The sequence below is a fragment of the Eurytemora carolleeae genome, unplaced genomic scaffold, assembly GCF_000591075.1.
Source record: "Eurytemora carolleeae unplaced genomic scaffold, Eaff_2.0 scaffold644, whole genome shotgun sequence".
Lineage (NCBI taxonomy): Eukaryota > Metazoa > Arthropoda > Copepoda > Calanoida > Temoridae > Eurytemora > Eurytemora carolleeae.
The window spans coordinates 48,994-70,097 of record NW_019396531.1 but is presented as its reverse complement, the minus strand read 5'-3'; the positions used below and the strand labels follow the sequence as shown (position 1 = coordinate 70,097).

General features: G+C 32.5%; 2 protein-coding genes across 2 annotated transcripts; one reads left to right on the top strand and one right to left on the bottom strand.

The window, feature by feature from the left end:
• Positions 1–287: 287 nt before the first annotated feature.
• LOC111704962 (uncharacterized) lies at positions 288–4,909 on the top strand. The gene is made up of 6 exons (XM_023477360.1): positions 288–1,489; positions 1,606–1,841; positions 1,912–2,042; positions 2,186–2,289; positions 2,925–3,075; positions 4,334–4,909. Exons 1-6 carry the CDS (start codon positions 683–685, stop codon positions 4,480–4,482), a joined length of 1,578 nt encoding a protein of 525 aa, XP_023333128.1. The 5' UTR covers positions 288–682; the 3' UTR covers positions 4,483–4,909.
• A 10,394-nt stretch (positions 4,910–15,303) lies between these two features.
• Positions 15,304–20,209, bottom strand: LOC111704958 (protein singed wings 2). Its single transcript, XM_023477358.1, has 5 exons — positions 20,023–20,209; positions 19,874–19,937; positions 19,305–19,361; positions 17,850–17,924; positions 15,304–15,516 (listed from the first exon to the last, which is right to left on the bottom strand). The coding sequence occupies exons 1-5, from the start codon at positions 20,034–20,036 to the stop codon at positions 15,382–15,384; spliced, it is 345 nt and encodes a 114-aa protein (XP_023333126.1). The 5' UTR covers positions 20,037–20,209; the 3' UTR covers positions 15,304–15,381.
• Between the last annotated feature and the right edge of the window lie 895 nt (positions 20,210–21,104).

Here is a 21,104-nt window from a genome sequence, read left to right as displayed (position 1 = left end):
AAATTTTTTAGTTAAATTTTTTTGGCATAGTCATTACAAAAGATTTTACAAAATATGAATCCTTTTTAAAAAAAAACAAGATGTTTTTCAACCTAACTAAAGGGGCGGATGAACCCAGAGCCCCCCCCCCCCGCTAACAACTTTCCATGTTCATATGACTAACGATCGATTGCCAAAATTACATAACTTTCATATTAAAATTTTTAACTCATTTGTTTCGTTAATTTAGAAAAAATATGTCAAAATATTCTTTGCTAAAAATTGCATAATTCAGTCGAAAGTTAAAGCTTGAAAGGGTTTGGTATATCCCTGCTTAGAGGCTGGGTTCCATTAACTCCGGACTATAGCTTGATCATGCAACCTTGGTGGCCCAATGCAGATATATACCTGGAGACATTGAAACCAGATTAAATACAAATTTAATAAAACAACTAAATTGGGGTTTAAGTCCCAAAAGAGCGTAGATGGGATTTACATGGTCAAAAGTGTTAAATGTGATAAATATTGGTCTTTGACTTTGATTTCAGCAATGACTTATTATACCCAAAGTGGAGATATATTGTTGTGTTTATTTGACAAAAATGACCAGCTCTCCAGCATGTCAGACCTTATTGCTTAACAGTGTTGTCTAAATGAACAATCTCACAAATGGAAAAATTCACATCCATATTCCTAGAAATATATGAGAAATAAGTGCAAACTGATCATTAAAATGGCGCGCCGAAGATCCTTTGAAATTGATTATCCAAGTCAGGGTTTAGTGTCGAGTAGATCTGAGAATCAGGAACACAGATCGGACACCTTTGCTACCAGACGTGGGTCCATTGATGAATACAAAAGAGGGTTTAGTACTGAAGTGAATGAACATGATGAGGATCAAGAAAGAGTTGACAATGATGTGAATCTGACAGAAGATCAATATGTGAATTACAAGTTAAAAATGAAAGCTGGAGAAAATGAGTGTGATACTGAGCACAGAACAAATAATCTTGTTTATATCAAAGGAAAGATTGGATCTAGCTCAGGGGATGTTATTGCAGATATATATTGCTGTCATAGAGATTTAGAAAGAGGGAGAATGAATTCTGAATCTTCCCTTGGAAGTCCATTAAATTCAGTAGCTTTGAGAAAAATTTTAAGATCTCCAAGATATGTTAGAGATGATCAAAAAGGCAGATCACGCAGAAAAGAATCCTCAAGCTCTTCAGCTTTATCTTCTCCAGTAGTGTATAGAAGTAAATCAAGAACACATAGTCCACACGTATATCATGCATCACCAACAAGATCCTCAGCAACAGCTTCTCCAAAAGTAGAAAATAGATTTATTGATGCCTTTAGAGATTTGGCATCATCATCGGCCTCTAGAAGAACAGCAACATCTCAAGGAGAACATGTCTCTTCAGGTGCTGCAACTGCCAGAATGAATGCTGATAGAGAAGCGATTGCAAACTATGAAATGGATATAGCTGCATTACCATACAGCCAGCAGGTACGCGTAAAATAAAGAAATAAATCTATAGGTAAAATGAAAATTTATAAAAAAAATTTCTTCTTCTTAAGATTTGTACAGCTTTTGGCCGATTTTGAACAACATGTATTTTTAAGGAAATGTCAGGATATGACAACGAAAGTTTTCTACCAGACACAGAGGTCCCTCTTGGCATCTCCTCATACCCTTTCTCCATCAGATCTATTCCATCCACTATACCTAATATACACGGAGCAACGGATACACAATTGAACCTTGACACACACACTCACAATAGATATCTGGACTCAAACTTGAACCTTGACGAACCACTCTACAGCAATTCTATTTCTACAATTGGACGTCAATTCAGGTCAATTTTTTTTATTTGTGGTTGTATCATTTATATAGTTCATTTTTAATATAATTGATCTAATTTAAAGCCAGCAAATTGAAAGAGCAATCCACGCGCTCCGAGATCCCCCGGAGAGAAGAACTCCTACTCCTACACCCAGTCCTCCACCTAGATATGAGGATGTAACCAACCTTCCTCCTCTAAACACTGACCCAACAGGTGATGTAATCTACTATCATATGATGCAGATATGATTGCTCAAAACATTAATATATAATGTTAATTAATAATAATATTAATAATAATATCATAATAATAATAATAATAATAATAATAATAATAATAATAAAAATTATAATCAGGATATTATGAGCCTACTCCCCATCAGCTCCAAAACAACCCAACAAGATGGAAATGGATGGGACATTGTTGGACCCCAGTACCAGCTCCCTGCACATGTGCTAGGGTTAGTTAACAAATATTTTTATCACTTTTTTCATTTGAAAATCTTGGATTCAAAATTAAAAACATTCGTCATTCATATAAATTCAGATCAATTCAGATCAATTCAGATCAATTCAGATCAATTCAGTGTCAACTTTGCATGACATACTTTTCAGGAACGAGGAAAAGTTAAAAAATAAAAAAAATCTATGTAAAATATTTATGCGCTGCTCTGCATTGTACTGATACTTTTAACAGTGTTTATATTAGGGAGGAGGAAAATAGTAAGGAAAAGAAGCTGTAACACAATACTCATACTTTTAACAGTGTTTATATTAAAGATAAGGAGAAGATAAGAGAAGAAGAGAGAGAAGGAGCTGCACGGCAATACTGATATTTTAACAGTGTTTATATTAAGGAGTAGAAGAGAAGAAGGAGAGGAGAGGAGAAGGAAGAAAAAGCTGCACTACAATGCTCATACTTTTAATAGTGTTTATGTTACGGAAGAGGAGAGTAGAAGGAAGAAGAATCGGCATTACAATACTTATATTTTTAACAGTGTTTATATTATGGAGGAGGAAAGAAGAAGGGGAAGGAAAGGGAAGGGAGAAGAAGCTGCATCACAATACTTATATTTTTAACAGTGTTTATATTAAGGAGGAGGAAAGAAGAAGAAGAAGGGAAGGGAGAAGAAGCTGCACCACAATATTTATACTTTTAATAGTATTTCTGTCAAGTATATTGGCAGGGTTAGCTTACAAACATTGGGAGTTGGTTTTATACATGAAACATCTTAAATTAACAACAGGTAGACATTATTACAGTGCACATTCCGGTTTACATGTAATAAATACAGTTTGAAAATTGCGTTATACATTGTCTGTAAATTTAACTGCACTAATCCATAGCTACGTATTGTGATAAGCTTATCTACGATGATATATTTCATTTAACTGCACTAATCCATAGCTCCGTATTGTGATTAGCTTATCTACGATGATATATTTCTGCGCATATATTGTAAATATGTATAAAAACTTAACATCTAAGATATCCTTGTAAATAACATTAGTTTGTCGAGACTCTCCTTTGATTACGGTATTAGAAGTGATTTAGTCCTCGTTGAAACATTTGAGCTGAAATTGAGATTTGGCATTGATCGCTTAAGAGGTTGTTTGATATTTCCACTTGTGTCCCTGTGTGACATTCAGATCTGATGAGATCGTGCCAATTGGTTTGGCATTGATCGATTAATAACTTGTTGATAGCCACGCTTGTGTCCGTATTGACATTCAGAGCCGATAAGATTGTGCCCATTGGTTTGGCGATGATCGCTTAAGAGCTTGTTTCATAGCTACGCTTGTGTCCCTGTGTGACATTCAGAGCTAATAAGATTGTGTACATTGGTTTGACATTGATAGTCAAAGAGTTTTTGCCCTGGTTAACATTTATAGCTGACCTGGATTGATACAGTTCCGGACAAAGTTCTAAAAGTACGGATTAGTACATACATAGTACTTACCATGAGAAGTTATTAAAACAATTTATTTATGGCTTAAAGTTAACTAACCAACAAGTCTTTAAAATAAAGTTCTTCATATAATGAACGTCCCATATCAGATTGGATTATCTCCAAGCTTACAACGCAAAAATACGCACAGAATAATTGAAAAACTTAGTATTTTCTGCATGCAAATCTTTGTATTAGCAATATACAATTTTTAAATATTTCGTTCTTTTAAGATTTTCTTTTTAGTCCAGGAAATCGTAATTTAAAGCTATAACACGATCCAATATGATGTGGAAATCACTGTATATATTACACATTTGTACGTACACGTTGTTCATGTGGAGGCCGAAGTTAAATAATTTGAATCGCGTCTCAAATTTTAGACGGGGCTCAAGCATGGTTGGTTCCACTTGAAATTGTATTCAGTGTTTCCAGATTTGAGCCGGCGCTTAAAAAACGCTTTTTGTCGGTTCAGCAACGTGGTTCAAATTCTTTAAATTCGGCCTCAGATTTCCCTAAAACTCTATGCAGTATGCATACATTAATTATTAATTAGGCTTTGATTCTGAGTCTGATGAGACCTCAATTCCAATCTGGTATCCGGAGCTACTTGAGATTGCATTTCTGGTGCTTGGCGGAACTATCATTCTGATAGCAGTCATGAGAGATGTTACCAGATGCAGGGATCAGAATTCAGAATCATAGAGGCAAATAGAGATAACTAGATTGATATAAATTTTCTAGAGGGTTTAACAAGTCGAAAAGAGATAAAGTGAAAATTTAGAAGACGCATGGTGCAGATAAACTCTAAAAGTTGCATTTTCTGTACAACACGTACTAAATATGCATTCTGGCATTCAATCTGTAGAGTTGATCCAACACGTTTTATGCAACAAAAGTAGTCTGGCTAGATCACAATGCAATCAGATTTAGAGAATAACTGAGCGCAGATTGAAAAAAACGATTGATTTACATTTCAAAACTATAAGAACTAAAAAATACATTTTTAAAAATATTTTTTTGGCTAATTTATTCTTTTACAAATAATTGAGATGCACACAGAGTTTAATTTGCAATTTTTTATTTTGGAGATATTTTATATATGGCTCAAACTATAATTTTTATGTAAGTGTATTTTTCTAAACTTTTAATTCTGAAATAAGAAATTTTCTAAAGTTTAATATCAAATTAATAATTATTTTTTCTATAATCATGATTACAAGGACTTAAGTTGCAATTAACTATGCTTTTAAGAAAACTTTTCACCAAAAAATATCACATTTGTTAGAAAGTCTCATGACAAATTGCGTAAAACCTATGAAGACCACGAAAGAGTTTCCTCTGCCATCATTGAAGATAAACTGATAAATCTACAGAACTCGACCCCCCCCCCCCCAAAAAAAAAAATGGAAACGTAATAATTGGAGCTTGTCACACCCCCAAGTGTACACAATAAAAGTGTACGCTCATTTTATTTGATCATCAGTCTACTAGCAACCATGAATCAAAGAAGAACTAAAATCAAGGTTTCATGTTCTCAGGAGTGAAGTCCAGGATGTTCTCGGTTTCTTGAAGATGGACTCCGCGAAAGAACGCAGAGATTATGCAGTAAAAGTGTGTATATTTGTTTCAAACCTTCTATGATCTTAAATCTTGCAACTAAAATATTATTTTGTTCAGATTGAACTATACTTGAATAAACTAAATATTCATAAATATCTGCGTGCAAGTTTTGTTTCAAGCTCAACTAGAGCAAATTGTAATACGTTAAGTTAAGTTTTGAATATATAATGTTTTACTTTATGACTCATTTCATGAATGTAATGGTAAAATGTCGTCTTCATAATAATCAGATTCAAATAACTATTTATAACACTGTTATTTTGGTTCGCAGATGTTATAAACTTTTTGGACTTAAATTTTCTCTTTATCGAGAAGGTTCAAGCCTTTTCAGATTTAATTTTGTCCCAAGCTTTATCGGGGGACAAAATAAAATCTAAAAAAGCTAAAACCTTCGAGATATTGAGAAAATTTAAGTCCTAAAATTTTATAGCACGTCGTGCCAAAATAATAATGTAATTTTATGAAGCGTTTGTGTACTTGTTTTATTTCAATGGCTCTTTTAAATCAAATAAGCTTTGAAACAAATCAGAAGACAAAATATACAGTTGATTTCAATTTTATTTTCATTTTAACTGAACAAATGTTTTGGAAATATCCTAATTTTTTGAGAAAATCTGGGAACCAATCAAAACTTTATAGCACAGGTGCTATAATGTACAGCTAATTTAACTGTATAGCACGATGATTACTTTATAGCACGTTCATTATGAAATTCACGATGAAGCCAGAAAGAATGATAAAGTACACAATAGTTTTATAAAAACTTTTAGACTTATATAGAGTAATTTTAAAGTTTTTGAAAAATTTGGTGAATTTTATTTTTATTATTATACGCAGATGATTCTTGTAAAAAAAGTCTTGTTCATGTTTTGGCTGAGAATCGTCAATGCCTCCATTTTCCTGTATTATCCAATATTCTTCTTAATATTATTATTAGATATTAGATACAGTTGTTCTTGTATAGATATTTACTCTAATACAGTAGACTATTGATATTGGAAATTAGTCTTATAGTCTTTCTTTAAGGAGGTCAGGGGCTTATGCAGAATTGTTAACAGGGTGAACTGTTGACCCTTTGTATTGATATGCCTCTGCTATATACTTTATCAGCTTCAATACACTGCTTCAATCTATCACAAACTCTATCCTCTCTACCTCTACACAATCCATAAAAAACAAGAGTTGGGTAGAACTGTCCATATTTAGATATAAAAAGATGCAGGTAAATAAGTTGACCACAATCAAGACCAAGAACTAAAAATAAATTATATTTAAGAGTTACAAAGACATAAACAAAATAGGGGGTTATATTACAAATGAGGAGGGGGGGGGGGGAGTGTTGAAATATGTAGATCTCCATTTTCAACAGCTAATCAGAATTAGAAGTTTTTACGTGTTCTAAAAGGTAATCCTCTCTAAACAAAATCTAGTGTATACGACATCCCAGATTTGCAAAGCAGATCAAGTCTCCGCAATACAGTAAATGAGTCCCAGCTATTCAAAATAGTTTCCTTAAAACTCTTAATTTTTACATGCCGTAAACCATGTTTTGTATTTTTTAGAAAAAATGGCATAAAAGTTTATCAAAGATAAGAAGTATTAATCAATTATTATAAATAGTGACTAACTATGACTAGTAAAGTGGTTTAAAAAGCTTCAAACATTGTTTACGCAAAAAGGAAAGCATTTATCGTGAAAAAAGTTATTTTATTAGATATTTTATAATATTTAAACTGCAAACTAACCAGAAGGAGAAGTTCAAATTCAATTGACATTACTGTTACTACTTTGTGACTCCGTTGCTCCTCTAGTTCTGACTTTACGCACAAGTAAAAGAAAAGCTAACTTATTTGTTTATATATTATAAATTCAAAACATTTCTGTTCTTTTCAATATCTCTTCAATAAGAGAAGTAATGATAAAAAACATATAAGTTATCAATCTTACTTTCATTTTACTTTAGTTTGACGTGATTTGATTCAAGCGATTCATTTTTTGAAATTTTTATCATAATAAGATAATCAAATATTTTACATTGACAAAAAATCTGAATCTAAAAAAGATTCCCTAAAAAGGGATATGCTTAGATCAAACATTAAAACAAAATGATTCACCTGAATGAATTTCCAAATAGCCTCCTTACTGCGTAAGAAATGTTTTATTGTAAAACATAGATCTTAAAAACCACTTTATGAGTCAATATAAGTTACAAATCATCACAATTAATAAACAACATTAATCTGAAGTAAAATTCTTGTGCCACTATGCTGAAAAAATTAAAAAGTTCTATATTACACGAAAAAATCAAGAGTTATAAGGAAGCTGTTCTGTATAGTGAAGGCTCGTTTACTGCATAGTGGAGGCTCGGTCTTCATGACGGAGGCTCGGTCTGCCTAGCAAATCTGAGAGGCTTGTGTCTGCATGGCGGAGGCTCATGGCGTCAGGGGGTTCCCTCCCTCATCGAACTCAGCAGTCAGCATGCGCGTGCCGCGTTTATTTTTCAAGAATCATCTAAGGAGTGAACAGATTTCCTGTTTTTTCTTTCACAGTTTCCCGGCGAGATAAAAACATCTTTTACACGTCAGCAAACCTATTTATAAATCAAAAAACATAGAAAATCATTAACAAAAAACAAAAATATTTTTGTTACTTTAATTACTTTATCAGGACCAAAGCTGGCATTTCAATTATATCTATATATAAATTTGGCTTGTCTGTCTGTTTGTCTGTCTGTCTGTCTGTTTGTATCCAATAAACGCCAAAACGGTTGAACCTATCGGGCCCAAATTTTTTGTGGGACATCTAGGGACCCCAGGGAAGGTTTATGAATGATTGAAATTTTAAATATTTGTCTCCATCAAAATTCGATCGTCATTAAATTTTGGAAAATTTTGAAAATCCGCGAAATTTTTTGTGAAAATCCGCGAATCATTTTTGTTTTGTTTTACGATGTACACAAAGAGAACATGTTCACAATTAATTTAGAAGATGGGCGCGAAGCGCCCTCTAAGGCTAGAAAGAAGGGCGCGAAGCGCCTTGAATTTCTAGTGTTTTTATAAATGAAAGATCTCAACTTTTTTAAGAAATAAAAAATCTTATTGAAATGTATGACAAGTTTCAGCTACACTAACCCACGTACTCTTACACTCTGTAAGCAATATTAAAAACATATTTCTAAAAGCTTTTTTATTTTTTATTTTATGTTTATATAACTATAGACAAACATCATGTGATACATTAATTTCTAATTTACATAATAAATATCTATACATTTACATAAATATCAATAAATAATACAAATATCTATATTTGGCACAAATATAATGATTATTTTATTCTATGAATATTCTCATGATCGTTTGGGGCCACAGCACTTCTGAGAGGAGGGGGGGGATGAGACAAATTGGTTTATTTAACATATATTTTAATAACAAACTATATTTGAGTTTTTGCCACAAACTCAATTTTTCTCATCTCGATATCTAAAACTTTTACTATCTGATAATATCAGACTTTGTAATTTTAAATATAAAATGTCGGGTTGCAAAGATATAGATATTAGAAAATCATGGTTTGTGGCAAAATCTTAATTACTCTTTAGAATTTTTACAATTTAGACTTTTTGATTATTCAACAAACAAGCTTGAGTAATTAAATAATTAACAGTATTGTCAACTCAAAACTTAAATTAATATGCAAAACTAAACCACACATTTTAAACCAAGGAGTTGAGTGTTTGCCACAAAGTCTGATTTTCCTATCTTTGTAATCCGTCGTAGACCTTAGATATTTCAAACTATTATTACTTAAAGATAAAATAATCTAAGTTTGAAATATCAAAGGTTTGCACCATCAGGTTGCAAAGATATTGGGATCAGAAGATTTGAGTTTGTGGCAAAAACTCAATTCCTTTGAAATTAATATCGGAAAGATCAATATTTTAATTAAAGATTAGATTTTTGATTTAGAAGTTTAGTTTAATTAATATAAATTATATGTCTCTACGATTTTAACTTCACAAATTGAGCAAATTAAAAGATTAATATGAAATTTGCATATTTTGGCATTCTTAAACCAATAAAACATATATTAATAAATAAAACTATTTTGACTATTTTTTACATTTTTTGTATAAGAAAGTTCAAGGAAAGTTTAAACAATATAAAATAGGTTTATTGTTCGGGTTATGGCTACTGGATTAAATCCATATATTATTAAAAATAATAATTAAGTTGATCACAGATAAATTGTATTCTTACGATAGATTACATGGTAATTAGATTGAATTACAGGAAAGTTTTGTCACTTCACGTTACATTTTACAAATGAATAATGTTACAATTTCATGCAGCGAATGTAATACTAAATATAAGTTGATTTCCAATTCAAGTGCTAAATATCAGTCAATAATCCATAATAATAAGTCTTTGCATTTGTGGAAACGTCGCACTCGCATTTTACATTGTATATATATATTACCATCGCAATTGTATATATATTTTGTAATGTTTTATTGTACTTTTTATTTAATTTATTTGTTCACTTTACAGGGTAATGTACATCAGGCTGGTTTTAATTCAAAATACGAACAAAAATATATAAAATATATAAAATCCTGTATTTTTGTTGTATTTTAAAATCTTGGCATGTTTTACTTATTGTTATTCTTTAAAGTAATAATAATCCCACTGTGAAGAGAGGGGAGGAAGGCTAGCAACAACAATTTCTCGTCAGAGCCACATTCTCCTCAATTTTTCGTCCAAGCCACCTCAAAATCCTCGTCCTTTTAATATTATAAAAGTGTCTAATCCTCCGAGATAAAACTGTTTTTTTAGAATCGGGCCACGTTAGGACATAAATTAGTTTTAATTGAATTAAAGTGTTCCAGTTTCATGTACTTAAAAATGTTCATATTTTTTGCACGCATTTTTAGACATTACTGGTGTAGAATTCCACAAATTTTTTCGAGTTTATAGAACTTTAATCTTTTTTGTTAATTATGTGAAAACCATCGAATTTTTAGGTGTGGTTCCATGGGGAAAATGAAAGGCAAATATTTTGCTGTATCGCGAAGGTTTGCCATTTCGGAGGCAGAAGAGATTTAAGTTTGACATAATTCTCATTTCTTTAAAGATTCCAACGTGATGTAATCATTGCAATGTCTATCCATATTTTATGCCGTAACGTCGGATTTGGAGTTGACTCGGACGAGAAAAATGAGGAGAATGTGGCTCGGACGAAAAATTTTTGTAGCTGTCCTTCCTCCCCTAGAAAAAGTCAATCACGCAAAAATTGCCGCTTTAGTGATTGTAAATTTTAGCAGATGAAGCCTTAAGTCAGACCGCGTCAAAATAGTTACACCTTCTAGCCCTGGGCCTACTGTAGTTGGTGTCTGGGGCCGGACAATACAAACTAGGACCGAAAAGGTCGGTTAAGCTTAGTTACAAATGTACATGAGTTGAGTGTTTCTTGTTAGATATATTTATTTAAACAAAGCTGACACTAGCTGCAGGAGCTATTTCAGGTCCAGGAACTCCTGAATACCTCGCCTCCTAATCAAACAATTCAAAATCAAACTTTTTCGTTGACAACATGAGTTAAAGATAAATAAATAGTTAAATAAATAAGACTATATTATTATTGAAATCTTAGGATTAACATTCATATATAAATGAGATATCTATATAATATTTATATATAATATATGTAAAAAGAATCAATTCAATCAAAAAAAACAGATTTACATTCTCAGACACGATCTGTAACATATGCTAAAATTTTATTTTTTTTCTAAAAAATTAGTTTTTTTTGAGTGATTTTGAAATTCTACGGGCAACGCCGGGCACTTCAGCTAGAATATAATAAAGCTCTTTATTTAACTAGTCAAAGATCTCAAGTTGTAAACTAACCTGTTTTGATTGAGCTGTATTGCTACTGGTTGAGTTGTAAACTAACCTGTTTTGATTGAGCTGTATTGCTACTGGTTGAGTTGTAAACTAACCTGTTTTGATTGAGCTGTATTGCTACTGGCTACACTAGCCGTCATGTATCCTGAACTCCCTCTTCTCTGTAAGGTTCTACTAGTTAACCCTATCCAACTGGATCCTCTCTCTTGAAGACCTCCCTCACCAGAAAACATCTTCTTTATACTAAACCTAAACATTATTCAATTGAACCGAAGTTTTCAATGAAAATTATTTTTATAAAATTTAAAAAAATTTAAAATTTTTCGGGCTGACTATCAGGTTACAAGACCTATTATACGTGTTTAAATTTCGAAATAAAAATCGCTCAAATATATTGAACAGTCATCCAACTTTTGCTGCCAACAAAGCGATTTTTTTGTCGCTTATTTGGCAGCCATCCCAATTTTTACCGAAATTTTGATTTCGATTTTAGAGTGTGATGCATAAAGACCAAAGAAGGCAAAACAGGGCATTAGACCAAATGAACCATGTGAACCAAACTGGGCACGCTTTCAGACAAAAATATATCTGGATGTTTTCAATTACTCCCTTTTAGACTGAAGGTAATATCTGAAAGTATACCCAATATTGAACATTAATATTAAATTTTCATGGCTGTCAGGATTTTGATTGCTATTAGCTTTAAGATTTAGTATTGTATATTTATATATTTGCTAGCACAAGCTATGTCTAGATTGAAGTATATATCTTTTTGATTTTTGTGATATATACGCAGTTACTAAATAATCACGTTCTTGTAACCTGATTTGTTCACTACGCATATGTAATATGATCTTTTCTTTTATCTTTTTTTCCGGAAATTTTTTGACATTCATGTTCAATAATAAGTATTATATAGTAATAGTATTTTTATTTTAAAAGTAGCTTATAGAAACCCAGCTTTGCCTGCACACTAAACTTTTTCTATAAAAGTCAAACCATTCCACTTAACATTTTAAATCCAAACAAAAAACATTTCCATGGTTCTACCGAAAATAAAATTGTAGGAAAAATCTTAAATATTTCATTCCATTCAAGAATTTATCAATTAAAGTCAATTTTAAAGGTATTTTACTTTACCATGAAAAAAAACTCAGGCTGGTGTTTATATAAAAAAATCTAAAATACCTCATTTTTCTTTCTTCAGAGCCGGCGATTTAAAAAATTCAAGAAAATACGACTCAGGTCTAAGCTGTCGTCGGGCCTTATTTACGGCTTGAGCTTTCGGATTCTAATTCTGCATCTTATTTTCCAGAGTTGAGTTCAAAAACCGGTTTAATATTCTATTTGGCGGATTTTCATGGAAGGAATTGGCGCATTCCGGGTTTCCATGAGAACAAGACTTAACATTGAGCCTTATTCTTCACTAAAACCAACCAAGTTCGGTTTTATTTTCATTGTAGGGCCTAACTCCTAAGTCGAGCCTAAGATCTTGTAGCTTTCAATCACGTAACACAAGCTGTCGTCAGAGTTGAGTCTAAGATTGGGTCTTAAAGTTGGGTTTAAGGAATTACGACGAAGCTTTTAAATCGCGGCTCTGGTGTAAAATTGGCATATTTGAAAGGCCCTTAAATTTAGGAAAAACCTGTGTCACTTTGTATAATATATGTAAAAAAAAAATATTTTTGTATTTTGAGTTTTTTCCCTTCACCGTACATATATTTTACCCTTCAATCTACACAATTTTGTATAATTTGACAATTCTGATTTAGTTTAACATAACATTCTACGTTATTCCGATTCCAGTGTCTTAGGTAAAGTACGAAAAAAAACATGTTACGTTTTTAGTTTTGGATTTTAAAGATTAAGATTTAATGTAGAATGAATCAAAGCTTTGGTTTAACATGTAATCCTGTTGAAAGCTTAGAATAATATTATTTCAGTATTTGGAGAAACTAAAGTAAAGAGCAGAGTGGTTTAGAATCTATTTAATTCTTTGAAATTCTCTTTAATTCTAGAAGACGAAAATATTTTTTATCACCCCCATTTTGTTGTAGTAACCATCGGTGAATTTGTTTGTGTAAACAATGTTATTCAAAGTTCAGTTGGACCAATTTTGAAACCCTTACAACTATCTCTTTTTAATAAAGTCTTTGAATCTTTGCCACAAACTCAAATTTTCTAATTCCTATATTTTCAAAACCTCATGGCGTAAACCTTCGATATTTCAAACTTTGATTTATGGCTCTAACATAATTCATAGTTTGACATATCAAAGGTCTAATGACATTGGGTTTAGAAAATCAGAGTTTGTGGCAAAGACTCAATTCCTTTGTTCAAAAAAAAACAATTTTTAAAAGCTTATGTATCTGTGTAACTGGATCCTATTTACAGGGAGTTCCAATAAACATGGGAATTTTGTAACATTGTCTTAGAAATAGATAGATGGATAGATAGATAGATAGATAGATAGATAGATAGATAGATAGATAGAGAGATGGATAGATAGATAGATAGATAGATAGATAGATAGATAGATAGATAGATAGATAGATAGATAGATAGATAGATAGATAGATAGATAGATAGATAGATAGATATATAGATAGATAGATAGATAGATAGAAAAATAGATAGATATTTGACTAAATATTCTAATTAAAAACAATTACAATTGCACATATTTTTATATTTTAATTTAATTTAATTTAAATCGTTATTGTTTGTACTCTTTCATGATTTTAGGGACAATGAAACTGACCAGTCGCCTCAATTCTAGTTTTCTAATCCTGATATCTTTAAAAGAATGTTTTAAAACAATTATTATTCCTTGAGATTGTTTCTTCAGGAAGATTCGAGACAAATTGTTTATATATATTAGTATAAAGTGGTGGATGGGGGGTTGATCTAATTAACCAACTTTTACGGAAATACAGAATGTTTTTAGCTTTATAGTTATTGCGATGAAGCTTGCAATCTTTGGGTCACTGTGTGAGCAGTTCCTTAAAGTCGCAAACAAAGACTTCGATTGCACGGGCAGCCGTATAGTACATTTGAATTTCCGTGCCGGGTCAACCTTTCCAGTCCCAGTTTGTACTGTATCGCCTGGACATTGGGTAAAAAAAAGCAGACACTTAATAGGACAAGCCGTTGCAACAAGGTTGACGCGGTCAGACTTTAGGTTGAATTTACTATTACTAAAGGGTCAGAGGTGCGTGATTGCAAATGAATATTAATGTTGTGTTTACCTGGGCAGACCTTGGAGACCATGAGTATTAATTCCACAAAGATGTCTAGCAATCCAGGGTAGGTGACCTAACAAACCAAAACTTTAACATATATCTTAAACCAGAGTTCAGGGGGAGTTAGTTCGATTTGACACTAAATGTCAATTACGGACCAAATTAGAGTTATAAATTTTTTCCTACTGTTGAAATTTCATGTTTCTTTCTATTCAAACCGATTCACAACGGTGCTCTTTAATCCTTTATCTGATCAATAAAGTGGAAGATATCGTCGATTTACAAACTTGAAAAGTGTTTAATTCTGGCAATTTCCACTTTGTTTCTGAATCAGACATTTATGGAGAAACTATAATTTTAAAAAACTTTTTTGAAAGAGAAGATGATGGATTATGTCGCTTTTACAGAATTTGGTTAAATCTATCTTGTTAATTTATATATTGCACTTAATCTTTGAGATGAAGTGTAATTTCTATCTCAGGGGGAAAAGTTCGAAACCACGTCAAAGGTCCACAAATGACAATTAGCTTGCATTTATCAACGAGCAAATTTTTATTTAAAACTAGACTTTGATACTTTCAGTTAATTAAATAAGATACTTAATCTATATATTTATTGGTCAGCTATAGCTGGCCAAACTATTGATTCAAATTGGCTGAAAATTCGAAATTATTTTTTCTTTAAAATCATATTTTTTTCAGCTAGTATTCTTATAAAGAAATAAAGAAGTGAAAATTTGTTTAAGTTTCCCTGTTCTCCGGTAAACAAATATGTCATAACACAGTTTTCCAAGAACCAGAACTACCAGGATACACTCAATAATCACTATCCAGTTATACCATGAGCTGATGATGATCTGCTGGTTCACACTCTGTTTTGTAATTAAAGTTAATTACTGTGACCGGGAGGTTGGAACACTCCATCTCATCTCCATCCTTGAGCAGGAACTGGTATTTAGCCAGGAACTCCTGGAAAACACATTTTACACTTAAAGGGAGTGTCTGGCTAGACATGATAGTTGAGCTGAGAATGCAGTATTGTAGAGAATCTTTTTAGGAGTCATTTGAGACATATCCGACGTTTTTACGGTGCATATTTGTTCAGCAAGAGTGCAAATTCAAAATTTAAAATCCTTATAGATTGGTATTAGGCCGGGTACACCTGGAACACACAGTTTATACTTTGACTTGACCCACGTACAAACAATGCATAAAAAAGAAAAGCTAAGATCGAACCAGTTGATAGGTTGGAACAAGCTATTAAAGACACACGTATTTACGCTTTGCAAAAGCATATAGGACAACTAGAGATGGGCATTATTTTATGAAAGAACAAAATTTTTGAGAACGAAAGGAATTTTTCGTGAACGCTGGCGATCGTTCAGAATAAAACAATAACCGGTAGACGAACAGTCTGGAATGTTCAGAGAAATGATAAAAACTAATTTTAAATCGTTTGAACGAACTGGAAAAACGATAGTTATTTTAATGAAGGAACAAGTTTTCCAAAAGATTCAAAAAACGATATTTTTACTAAACAAAATTTGAAAAAAAGATAGTTTTTTTTTCTGAACTAACGGTTTTACCGAATGATCATTCAGTGAAAAAAAACCAACGAAGTGGATGGAAATTAACCATAATGAATTTTTTTAACGATTAAAAAACGAATGAAATGGGTTGTCCACAAATGATGAATGAACGAAATGAACAAAAAGCGGATCGCGCCCAATCTAAGGACAGCCAGTGTTTAGGTTGCGTCAAGTTACACTAAAAAAGTGAGTTGCTATAGTGCCATACTACTAGACTTCTAATAATCGCTGATGCATTAAACAGATCAAGCAAGGACAAGATAGATTGACACTTACGCTAAAGACTCCTTGAAATTGTGCAAATTAGAGCAAGCAAGGACAATTTAGGCCTACACTACCCCCATTAACTACACTAAGCTAAGCTTGTGGGGTAGTTCAAATATGCCCATGATAGGCCGGGTACTGTTAAAAGTCGGGCCGGACCAGTTCTTGCCACGCATCACTTAGACTGGTACAAGGGGTCGGTCCGGTTCTTTCCACATGTCACTTAGACCGGTACAAGGGGTCGGTCCGGTTCTTTCCACGCGTCACTTAGACCGGTACAAGAGGTCGGTCCGGTTCGAATTCAAATTGACCCTAGTCCACCGTGAACGCTCTGCATTGAAAATTTTAAAGGTTTTGAATAAAAGAACAACTTATAGCTCTTTTATTCTAACTTAATTATTAAAGATGAACCAAAAGCATTTTAATGGCTTTGAAGGAATATTTTTAAAATCTTAAGTTGAAAAATAAAACATTCAGAATACTGGATAGAGTGTTTATATTAAATCTAGATGATTAAATTTGAAGGGTTTGAAAAGATTTCTGGAATTTGATGGCGGAAAATTTCTGTTTTCGGACTAAAAAGTATCATTTGTGGGTTGAAATGAAGGATATAATACGTATTATTACTAACAATAGCTGGAAAATATGTTAGATTAACAATTATTTCAGCCAAATGATTATTAATTAATACATGGTTTACTTATATTTTTAATCCAATAAAAGTAAGCGTTTTAATACAATTTAATTTAATATTTTTAGTCTGTGGGTTTTTAGACTTTTGCACTGTAAAGGTTTACATTATTAGGTAGATTATTAACTAAATGAATTTTATTACCATGACTGTGGACTTTAACCTCTGTCATAAAAAGGATCAAGTAACTTTTCTTTAAATGAGAATATAGAAAAAAAACTGCTATTTTGGAAATATTTTTCATTCGAACGAATATGATTAATTATAGGAGAACAGAAACTTTCAATTATGTTTAATTTTTTCGTTGGTTAAGAACTGCTTCAGTATTAAAAAAAATAGTTTAACCAACTTAAGAAGGCATTGGCACCTGCACAACAGAGGTTGTAAAATTGGTTCAATTGTTAATTATGAGCGTGAAGCGCAATTTTTTTATTTTTAAACCCTTGGTGACGGGGGGGGGGCAGTGTTATTTAGATGTTAGTTACTTTAACAAAAGGCATTTTCCCAAGTGGCAACTTCCCAAGGGTATTTTTCCAAGTGGCAACTTCTCAAATGTCAAATTTCCCAAGCGACAACTTCCCAAGTCTGTCCTAGCCCCCGCCCCCCCCCCCCCCCCCCCTATAATGTTCTATCTGCAGCGCTCGGCCACCCTTTGCAGCCTGTGTGCCTCAGAGGCCATATCCTAACCTTCAGAAAGTTGCCGCTTGGGAAATTGCACATTTGGGAAGTCGCCGTTAATTTCTACTCCTGGTTTATACCTGGATATGCTTTATTCTTTTACATCCACATCTCCAGGGGTTCTTGGAGAACAGGAAATAGAAACCTTCCTCAACCTAGAACAGGAAATATAATCATAAACAGGAAATAGAATCCTAACTCAACCTAAAACAGGAAATAGAATCCTAACTTAACCTAAAACAGGAAAAAGAAACCTTCCTCAACCTCGAACAGGAAATAAAATCCTTCCTCAATATGAAATAGAAAATGGAACTTTTCCTTTTCCAACACCAAAAATTTTATACTTTTAATGAAAATCTTTTGAAGGTTTTCATTTATGTCGTGTTCTTTTCTCCCGATTTAACAAGTTAAAAACTTTTCAAAATTGTTAGTATCAGGGGGGGATCAGATTCAACCTTAAACTTAATAAAAACTTGATCTCCTAACCCTCTCTTCACTTTCAGTTCAGTCTTAAAAATACAAAAGTTCATAAAATTTGGAATAAACATTAATTCTTATAATAAGTACTGTTTCATATTACAATATACCAATGGTCCCCGAAGCTAGCGCGATGTTAAAAGAATTAAATGAACAGAAAGGGCATAATTGTCATAATGTTAAATCTACATTACACCGCTCCAAAGCTTCTTAAAAACTCAAACTCAAAGTTTGGGTAGAAAGAAAGGTGTACATGAAGTTTGTCAACAAATTAAATTATTTTAATTTGTCAAGAAAAAAAGTAAAGAATAGTAAAGTCACTTCACAGTTTTAAAATTTGCTTTTATTCTGTAATTCCGTTGTAATGTATAAACTATGGAGTAATTTTGATATATTCTAGAATATTTGAATTTGTTAACCAGCTTTTCCATCGTTTAAGAAAACACCAGTGAACATGGAACATTGAACAATCTTTTTTTTTAAATGTTAAGGGACCTAGAAATTTTTTAGGTGATCCGACATTTTCGATTCTAAACGGTTGCCTTTTAAACTCAGGAGGCACAATGAGACCTTATTGCATGGTGTTTATAATACAGGCTGTCCCACGAAACATGACAGTTGGTGAATAGTTTAGAATGTCTTCTTCCATAATAATTTGTTAAGTTGTTTGATACCAGACAAAAATAAAAATATAATATGGGAGTTATGTTATAGTAAAATTGATTTCATAGTAAAATATAATTAAGCAAAAGTTTTTTTTAACAAAATAAATTGCAAAAAACCTTTAATATCTAATACAGAATATGGAAAACGACATTCATAACTATTTATCAACTGTCATGTTTCGTGGGACACCCTGTATCTAAAAAGTGTGGAATTCTATTAATATACTTAAATGTCGATATATCAAGCAAAAAATAATAACCTTCAATTTTCAACTGGACAAATAAGGATACCTTATTTATCCTTGATCAGACCAACATTTAAAGGGTATCCGGTGTAAATCAAGCATGCCAATTGAAATTAGGTTTTCAGTCCCTTTAAAGTTTTTCCCTTACCTTGGTCATTTTAGTCGACTGTTCGTTCATCATATTTTCCAGTATTGTTGTATCAAACTTGAAAATATAATATTAGTTTCCAGTATTGTCGTATCAAACTTGAAAATATAAAATTAGTTTTCAGTACTGCCGTATTATCAAGCTTTAAAATGAAATGTCAAAATCTGGGATAATAAGGACAATCTATGAAAACAATTACTAAGGTTAAAAAGTGCTTATGCTTAATACCCGTATTTAAGATAAGTGAGACGTAAAAAAGACGGGCGTCATAAATAATGAATCAACAAAAACAAAAAACTACTAATCTACGCAAATAAATCCTTTATAACCGGGCAATAAATTTTATGTGAGTAAATCTTATTTAAATATTTATTTTGAAAGAGCGCTTTCTTCATATGTTTTTTTTAAAGGAAAATTATGATGCAAATTGTGAAATAGTTCTTATATAATAGTTTGAACATTTTAACTTGCATGGATTTTATAAGTTTTCTAGATCACAGCGAATGTATAAAACGATAATTTCTAAAAGAGTTGAGATAATCCGCCGTATTATTGTCAAATTGGCTTACCAGTGACATTTTGTTTTCTCTCAGATCAACCTCTGTTGGACTATTCTTCATTAACCAGGAATCCCTTTATCATAAAACTTTAATTATTTATTCCAAGAAAAAATTAATTCCTGAGTTCAGAAAAAAGTTTCTTATTAAAGTCTGCTAACCTGAGCCCCTCCATAGAATGAATTGAATTGTTGGCAAGGTTTATCTTAGTTAGATATCTATAGGGAGAACTGGGCCCTATCAGAGGAAACAGAGAACTTATCTATAATAGAATATTTGTTTTCATTGTTCAGCATCTCTCAGGGTTGACAGGGAAAAGGACAAAAGAATCTTTTATTTCTTAGAGAGAATGCAGGAGTGTGTATTTTCTTGAAAAATACCCTTGGAGCTTAAAAATGTTTAAGACACTTTTATATAGAAACCAAGTAATTTAAAATAATTCGATTTTAAAATTAAAATTATAAGCTTAGATATTTAATTTATACTTGATCAGACAAAGATGTTAAGGATATAGTTGTGAATCAGACATACCTCACTCTAAATGTTGTGCCACTTTACATTACGTCCCAACTCCCCAGCTACTTTACATTACATCCCCACTCCCTATGTACTTTACATAACGTCCCACTCCCCAGCCACTTTACATTACGTCCCCACTTCCCAGCCACTTTATATTATGTCCCACTTCCCAGGTAATTTACATTACGTCCTACTCCCCATGTACTTTACATAACCTTCCACTACCCAGCCACTTTTCATTACGACCCCACTTCACAGCCACTTTACATAACGTCCCACTCCCCATGTACTTTACATTACATCCCACTCCCCATGTACTTTACATTACGTCCCACTCCCCAGGTACTTTACATTACGTCCCACTCCCCAGGTACTTTACGTTACGTCCCACTCCCCAGGTACTTTACGTTACGTCCCACTCCCCATGTACTTTACATTACGTCCCACTCCCCATGTACTTTACATTACATCCCACTCCCCATGTGCTTTACATTACTTCCCACTCCCCAGGTACTTTACATTACGTCCCCAATCCCCAGGCACTTTACATTACATTCCACTCCCCAGCTACTTTACATTACGTCCCCACTCCCCAAGCACTTTACATTACGTCCCACTCCCCATGTACTTTACATAACGTCCCACTCCCCAGCCACTTTACATTACGTCCCCACTTCCCAGCCATTTTACATTACGTCCCACTCCCCAGGTACTTTACATTATG

Bases quoted from the DNA above. Each gene is read 5' to 3' on its own strand.
- LOC111704958 (XM_023477358.1), bottom strand. The intron at 19,362-19,873 runs GTAAGCCAATTT...TATATTTTCAAG, and splicing joins GAGAAAACAAAATGTCACTG to TTTGATACAACAATACTGGA. The intron at 15,517-17,849 runs GTATAAACCAGG...TGTGTTTTCCAG, and splicing joins AAAGAATAAAGCATATCCAG to GAGTTCCTGGCTAAATACCA.
- LOC111704962 (XM_023477360.1), top strand. From the start codon at position 683: ATGAGAAATAAGTGCAAACTGATCATTAAAATGGCGCGCCGAAGATCC. The intron at 1,490-1,605 runs GTACGCGTAAAA...TGTATTTTTAAG, and splicing joins CATTACCATACAGCCAGCAG to GAAATGTCAGGATATGACAA. The intron at 1,842-1,911 runs GTCAATTTTTTT...TCTAATTTAAAG, and splicing joins ACAATTGGACGTCAATTCAG to CCAGCAAATTGAAAGAGCAA.